Genomic DNA, 8,002 nt, shown 5'->3' on the forward strand with positions numbered 1-8,002 from the left:
TTTCCCGGATCCCATATCTATTTCACAGAAGAATGGCCCCATACAGTGCATAAATTGTGGAACTCCTCGGCGTTGGGACTAACTAAAGTTTTATCTATCTCCTCCCAGGTGGAAAAGGAGCAGTGTTTCGTATTTTATTTAAGACACTAATAACTCTTTACGAGCAAGGGATGGATGGAGGAGAACCTGGCATTAGCAATATACCAGAAATAAGAAAGCTTCTGGAAACGCCATTTATTCTGCCATTTTTAAAAATCATTCTTGCTCACGAACAGAAAAGCCCCCCCCCCCCCACCCCCCATAAAACCAGTTGAAAGATATGTTTTATTTTCTCCTCGTCACAGTTCGAGCATTGATTTAAAAGGCCTTAAAAACTTATGGGTTCCTTTTTACAAAGACCTTAGCTCTCCTTAATTATTTATCTTGCTCGAGAGGCTATTCATCAAGCTATTATTTATTCATTCTCAGCATTAAGGTAATTAAATATGAGCTCACCGGGAATGAGCAGGTCTGAAAAGGACAATGAGAATGGAGGATTTTTTTCTTTTTCTTTTTTTTTTTAAAGAAAAGGTCTGCAATAATTGATTTGTGCAGAGATGAAGCCAGCTCCCTTATGGGTGATACTTGAGCCGGGGCTCATGTTGCAGAGTCCTGCCTGACTCGTCTCTCCCCGGAGCAGCGCGGGTCCCTTTCCGTCTCGCTCCCCCGCCCCCCCCCCCCCCCCCAGTCGTCGGCTCTTCTCCGCTCCGCTCTGCGCCCCCTCCGTCAGGCCCTGCCTGAGCTCCTGCCGCCTTCCTATAGGCGCCGGGCCCAGCCAATCAGAGCGCACCGCCGCCGGGAGCCTTAAGGCTGCCTGCAGAAGAGCAGAAACAAAGTTCTCCCCGCCGCGACCAGCATCACCCCCCCACCCCCCCACACACACACACCCACCCCCCCTCCGCCCCCTCCCCCCTTCCCGAAAGTTGGCAAGCTGCGAAGAGCTTTGGCTAGTTTATTTCGTTTTGTTCGGAGCCTGGGATTCTTTTGTGTTTGCGCGCAGATCTGCTGCTCGGAAGGTTGGAGGGGGTTTTGTTTTTTTTTTTTTGTCCTTTCCGTTCGCTGGTTTTTTTTGCTCCTCGGATACCTACCTCCTCCTCCTCCTCCTCCACGGGCGACTGTGGCGAGCTGAGCCATGTCGATGCTGCCGTCCTTCGGCTTCACCCAGGAGCAAGTGGCCTGCGTGTGCGAGGTGCTGCAGCAAGGGGGGAACCTGGAGCGCCTGGGCAGGTTCCTCTGGTCGCTGCCCGCCTGCGACCACCTCCACAAGAACGAGAGCGTGCTGAAAGCCAAGGCGGTGGTGGCCTTCCACCGGGGCAACTTCCGCGAGCTCTACAAGATCCTGGAGAGCCACCAGTTCTCGCCGCACAACCACCCCAAGCTGCAGCAGCTCTGGCTCAAGGCGCACTACGTGGAGGCGGAGAAGCTGCGGGGCCGACCCCTGGGGGCGGTGGGCAAGTACCGGGTGCGCAGGAAATTCCCCCTGCCCCGCACCATCTGGGACGGCGAGGAGACGAGCTACTGCTTCAAGGAGAAGTCGCGGGGGGTGCTGCGGGAGTGGTACGCGCACAACCCCTACCCGTCGCCGCGGGAGAAGCGGGAGCTGGCGGAGGCCACCGGGCTCACCACCACCCAGGTCAGCAACTGGTTTAAAAACCGGAGGCAGCGGGACCGGGCAGCGGAGGCCAAAGAAAGGTACAGTATAGCCCTGGCTGGCTTGTTCTCCCCCCACCCCCACCCCTCTCTGCCTACTACACCGAGTTACAAGTCTGAAAAGTATCCCGGCTTACAGCAGAGGTTGAAGGAGCTAGCAGTGGTTGCTTCTCCTAGCTGACGAGATCGACTTTGCCTGCAACCTGGCAGAAATTAAGCTCCCGAAGTGTCTCGGGGCTTTCGCCAGTTTGGAGTTTATAGAGGAAATGTGTTTAGTGCCCGGTGGCCTTCGGTCTGCAACTGACGAGGGCGCTTTTATTCCCTGCTCATGCCCTCCCACCTAAAACTGTAGGATCCCAGGGTGATCGGGAAAGGCCACGGGAGTCTCTCCTTAGCCCCGGGGGGGGGGGGGGGGGGGGGCTCTGCTTCACAGGTCCTGCACAGTCTTTCCAAGGAATCTGGTCTCGGACTGTGGGACCCACCGGAGGGAACAAAAAATAAATAAATAAATAAATATGGCCCTGTTAAATTATTCCGCTTTGAAAATTGGATGTTTTCCCGTTGGAAACAGTACAAACGACAACAGAAAACTGAGCTGATGGGGCAGTGTGGAAGGGGAAAGTAAGGACTGATGTTTAAGAAAATGTTTATTTTATTTGTGTATTCTTGTATTCCCGCAAGCTTCCAATAAATAAGTCCAGTGCGGATCACAAAGTGACATTCATAATCACATAAATCAACACAAGCGAAACAGTACCAGAAGATATTTACATACAGACTATCCTATATATAAAACTCTGCAAATGGAGTACAAATTAGGAAATTAAAAAAAAATCCTTATTTGTTATCCGTTTTGCCACACTTAAGATTTTCCTTAAGTCGTTTAGTTTTTCTTGGACGAACTCCTCTAAGTGCCTAGTTAACTTTGCACATTTGGAAATCCATTTTCTCAAACTGCAGTCTTTCTTCTAGCAAGCATTTTGAATTTCACAGCCCCTTTGACTTGTGGCAGGAAAAACAAACACATGGAACAGGCAGTGAATGTGCGGATATTTTGTTTTGATAGTTCAGCACGGTTTATTGGACTTGGCTGTCAGTGTTGGGGGTCATAGGACAAATCCTATTGTTTTGGTTGATCTCGACAATAAATAGAATAGCGCTTTAGCGAGGACCCTGATAATTAGGCCCAGAGTACTAAAAAGTGGCAGCGATGAAAATTCAGACCTTTCCACTTCCAGATAGTTCAGTGAAGGCCCTCAAGTTTTAGGCTCTGGGGTCTATGGATAGGATAACTCCAAGTTTAGTTTTTGAGATGCAAGTATTGGCAATTGCCATAGCACTCCAGACCTTGTTTCAGTCTATATTGGAGAGCAATAGCAGTTAATACAATTTCGAAGATCTAGAGGTGTTGTGTTGTTGTTTTTGTTTTTTTTTTAAAGAAGGCTTTCCTAAATATTGGGTGATTGTTTTGGATGGGGAACTGCATTTCATGTTCATTTAGATATTCGTACATGGAGAATAATCTGACAGAAGTAGGCCTAGACCACACCTTGTAATCTAGAATGAGTTCCTCTGCTGTTTATTATATCCCTGCATAATTCACTTCATAGTTAAACTAATACTTCAGTTGTCTGGTAATAATTTAACACTATTTTTAAAAGTTTAAAGACATTTGAAGAGCTGTGAAAGCTGTAACCTTTTGCCTGGTATGGCTCATGATACTCATGACTCTGTTTTCTTGTGTTGCGTTAGTTGGCAGTTGTACTGAATGAATTGTCCATTTCGTGATTACTCCGGCTCTCTGGGTTACGGTGCTATTTTTAAATACTTATGTTCCCTGGTTTTTCTGGTTTCTTTTTTTTTTTTTCTCTCATAAGGCGTGGGGCATTTTACTTCTAGCCTAACTGAAACAAATTTTTAGCACAATGTGGTGCCAGTAAATTGAATTGCAGTGAATCTGGCTGTTTTTATTTTGTATTTATTTATTTATTTATTTGCATTAAAATATTCTGTAATTCTGTTTCTTAGGGAGAACACTGAAAACAATAACGCCTCCACCAACAAACCAAATCAGCTTTCCCCGCTGGATGGGGGCAAATCACTTATGTCCAGCTCCGAAGAAGAATTCTCGCCCCCTCAAAGTCCAGATCAGAACTCGGTTCTCCTCTTACAGGGAAATCTCAACCACCCGGGAAGCTCCAGTTATTCCCTGAGCGCGTTAAGCGGCACTCAGGGAAGTCACGGCCTCCAGGGGCACCAGCATCAGCTGCAGGACTCCCTGCTCGGACCCCTCACCTCCAGCCTGGTGGATTTGGCCTCCTAGATTGCACTCTGAACTGTACCCAGCCGTCACTAGACACTTAATTGTAAATAGTAGGACAAGTAAACACCATAACTCATCTTGTGGTACTCATAGCCTGTAAGGAAACCCCTGACTTTTTAAAATACCTTTTAATGATCAAAAATCCTCACCTCATGTCTTGATCGCTCTTACAACTTTCGCATATTTCTCCCGCAAGTAGCCAAACTCTTGAGAAATGAAAAGCACTGTTAAACTCTAAACCTATATATTCCGTCCAGGTCAATGAAGCTTTTGCAAATAGGAATTATAAAAAAAAATGACTGGATTCAATTATTTATGAAGATGAATTCTATCCTATGGGGGGGGGGGGGGGGAGGGAGAGAGAGAAGCAACTGAGGCAAACCACAGCATATGCTTTGAAAAACTGTGCTTTCTCTCTCTCCTTTTAATTTCCTGAAAATAAAATATCTATACCATAATGTACAAAATGCCTTGTGGGGGAAGCTAAGTTTACATTTTTTTTTTCACATTTAGTGTTAAACGGGATTGCAAAGTAGTTTATAATAAAAGGCAGTATTAGAAAATCTAGTGGCTTTGTCTTTCTTTACATATTTAAGAGGCCATTAATAGACAACAATGTTTATCTTTTTTTTGCTTGTGGTGAACATTGGAAACCCATCAGGTGAAGGAAAGTATTTTCCTGACCAATATTAAAATCTTTAAATTTTCTTATTCATTAAATCGTATTGAATGTACAGAATTTAATCAAGTCTGCAATTCGAAGCAGAACAAACAAATAAGCAAATAAAAAAACAAGCCACATAAAAGAACCCCCCCCCCCCAAAAAAAAAACCAAAACAGTTTGTCGGGGGTGATCTTCCATTGCTTACATATTTGGACATTCAAAATAGAAAACAACTTAGCTATTTTGGTCTTTCCTGTTAAAAGGCTTATATTTTTATTGTTTCTAGTTTTCCTATTATATGGTTGCTTGCATTTTTACTGATAAATATTGAATTATATTCAAGTGAGCAAATGACAAGCAATAAAAAAAGTAATTTTATTAATGGCAAGCAGAACTTTTTTTGTCATATACTGGGTGAAGGTTGATTTTTACCTTTTTACTGTTTATTTTACAGTAGGGATGTTTTTCAGGTGGGATATTTCCGACTTGAACAGAGTAATCATGTAATAAGATTTTATGGGAAACAGAACAATTGGATTAGTGTTAGAATAACAATCTTATAGAAAGTCCTTCATAACATGTGTGAAACATGCTGACAGTGGAGAAGCACTTTTTGTTTTGGGTAAGTGACAGGGAAATCGAATTGAGTTTGATTTATAATTTTAATTAAAAGCAATATATTGCCTATCCTAAATGTATCGAAGTTATTTATTTAAGAACGGTACATACCATAAAATTATGTGCAACAGGGTTTTATGAAAATATTCCTTCTTCATGGGAAAGCATTTTATTCGGTAAGGGTCCCTATTTTTCAAAGGTATTCTCCGATACCAATAGGCTGAATTTTTGGACTACATAATGATTTGAATGTAATGATTTGATTTGTATTCATATTTTCCTGTTAAGCTTTTATTACCCTATTTATAGGATGGTAATGTGAAGCACAAGTGGCTCTGTTCTAGTAAAAAAAAATTGAATTATTGTATAGGTTTAAAAAAAACCCCCAAAACAACCCTCCAAGTTCTTCTTTACTGAGGCAACAAACGGCATGGATGCTTCTCCACTGCCCTTTGAAGTAAAAATAATTTTCTTTAAATGCACACTATTCATATATTCACTTGGGTTTAGAGCTAACGAGCCCAATCTCCTTTGTTAGTGTTTTGGATCATTAGGTGCGTGTTTATTTAAGTCACAGTTGTGTTTATCCTCCAGGTTTTGGGGGCCATGGAGAAATGCCACCCTCTGCAGGAGGGACCCTCACTAGGGACCTCCGCGCATTCTTCACATTCACTAAAGAAACCAAACACACCATAGCTCTAAATGACCCATGCAGTCCCAGCACGGATTGCCTAAACCTTAGTGCAAGAGAAGGAATGTCAAGCCGGTTAGATTTTTTAATATTTGTTTTGTCTACTAGTCAGTTTGGCAGATGATACCTTGCCAGTGGTTTCCCGTATAATTCCATGACCTATGCGCACACACACAGCTGCGCCAATGAAGTCATCCCTGGGTGGTGTGGCCTCTTTACTTTCTGAAAGGGAAACCTCAGTGAAGAAGCAGAGAAGTCGGCAACCACTGGAGAAAGGAAGAATTGTCCTAAAACCGTCCTATTATTGCCTCCAGCACTTAAAAAATGACACTTCTGCCAAAGTATTCAGCGGCGGTAGAGCAGCCTCTTCTCACTGGACCCTGCGAATGAACGTTCACTGCCAGCCACTGGATTTCTGCGCACTATCCCACGCGAGGCTTTCTGAAATGTTCTGCAACAGAAAACAAAACCGGTGATTGTTAGCTACCCACCTTGACTGTTAGTCGAAAAGCCTGGCTTGAAATCATCCGTTAGAGTTCTGCTTTTACAGGCACAATTTACATTTCTCGGTAATTCTGCGAAAAGGAAGACCCGTGAAACTTATTTAAAATGTTCTATAATTTTGCAGAAGGCAATGCTTAAGTCATCTACATTTTTTTTAATCGTTTTTGGTCTGTCATTGTAGTCTATTATGTACAAAATAACAGTAAGGGTAATAATGATTCTGTTACTTTTATAATATTAAGAAAGGTTAGGCTCCACCCCTACAAAAAATATGATCTATAGATATTAAATGGGATCCTTGACGGCTCCCACTTTTTTTTTTTTAAATTTTTCTAATCCACGAACAAATTATACGGAAATTAGTAAAACAAGAGTAAGCCCAAGGAGGAAGACAGCCATGACTGCGGGTTCAATCATATTGCAGGATTTGGGGGGTAAATAATAAAAAGTTATTTATTATACTGCGCTTAACAAGGAAAGTTCTCAGATTGTAGGGGGACAGTCATTGTCACAATGTCAATAGGTCCTAGGAAAATAAAAATAAAAAGACTGAGATTAGCAAGAAATTGTCCTGTTATGTTGGTGGGTTAAATAAAGACTGAACTATTGAAGAGAGATATATGAGACTTTCTTAGTTGACTACGTCAAGAAGCAAAATACGTTTAAATCCTATGCTTTCAAAATATGCAAAGCCAATGGCAGCCTAGCTCCCATTCCAGCAAGTGTGCAGGTATCCGGCAGTAGAAGACCAATCCCAGGGGGGGGGGGGGGGGGTGTGAATCCAAAAGCAATGGGTTAGTAGCAAGGCTGTAAACTAGGGTAAGCGATAATGCATCAAATAGTCCTACAGAAAATATAAATCAAATCATGAAAAGTCTATGACAGATGGAAATAAATTAAAACACGCTACCCTGCATTGTATCTATATGCAATATGAATCCAGCATATCAGTGACAGGAAATCTCATACAGGATGAGTCAATCAAATATTGAAGATGCAACAAAGCAAGTTTTAGGAGTCTTTGCCTCTTTTGAAAAGAAAAAAAAAAGAGTTATTTTATCGTATTTGCATTCATATAGCAAAGCGTCTGTCTACGTTGCCGCAGTTATCCAAACAGAAAGTATATCAGGCAGTCTGATGCTATTAAGATAGTATTTATCAATGAATGTCAATGCAGGTGTCTCCCTGCCTGCATCCTGCGTTTATGTTGTTGCATGCTGTTAATGGCGTGTGTTAATCTTTGTGGAATATTTGACATTGTTTGAAATATCGGAGTCCATCGTAGATTTCATGCTAACCGAGAGGCTAATACGCATTTGACCTCAGGGTTTGTTTTAGGGGGAAATGAGTTAAGCTAATTGTACCTGGTATTCACCAAATGAAATCAGAGTCATGTCAATACCAGGGAATGAATGAATGAATGAATAAATAACCTTTATATTTGTTTTTCTTTTGGAAAATAAGTCAGGACTGTGAAATCAAGTCAGTAATAAATAATTTTAGAAGTGGTGGC

At 42.4% G+C, this 8,002-nt stretch overlaps 1 protein-coding gene across 1 annotated transcript; it reads left to right on the top strand.

Moving 5' to 3' along the window:
• Window positions 1-871: 871 nt before the first annotated feature.
• On the top strand, window positions 872-7,220 carry SIX1 (SIX homeobox 1). Its single transcript, XM_029598164.1, has 2 exons — window positions 872-1,731; window positions 3,718-7,220. Exons 1-2 carry the CDS (start codon window positions 1,172-1,174, stop codon window positions 4,010-4,012), a joined length of 855 nt encoding a protein of 284 aa, XP_029454024.1. The 5' UTR covers window positions 872-1,171; the 3' UTR covers window positions 4,013-7,220.
• Window positions 7,221-8,002: the final 782 nt, after the last annotated feature.

This window comes from Rhinatrema bivittatum, chromosome 4, assembly GCF_901001135.1.
Source record: "Rhinatrema bivittatum chromosome 4, aRhiBiv1.1, whole genome shotgun sequence".
NCBI classification, from domain to species: Eukaryota; Metazoa; Chordata; class Amphibia; order Gymnophiona; family Rhinatrematidae; genus Rhinatrema; species Rhinatrema bivittatum.

What these genes read in the sequence shown, in the direction of transcription:
- SIX1 (XM_029598164.1), top strand. Translation starts at nt 1,172, where the DNA reads ATGTCGATGCTGCCGTCCTTCGGCTTCACCCAGGAGCAAGTGGCCTGC. An exon ending in GCAGCGGAGGCCAAAGAAAG is followed by an intron (nt 1,732 to 3,717) that starts GTACAGTATAGC and finishes TCTGTTTCTTAG; the next exon opens with GGAGAACACTGAAAACAATA.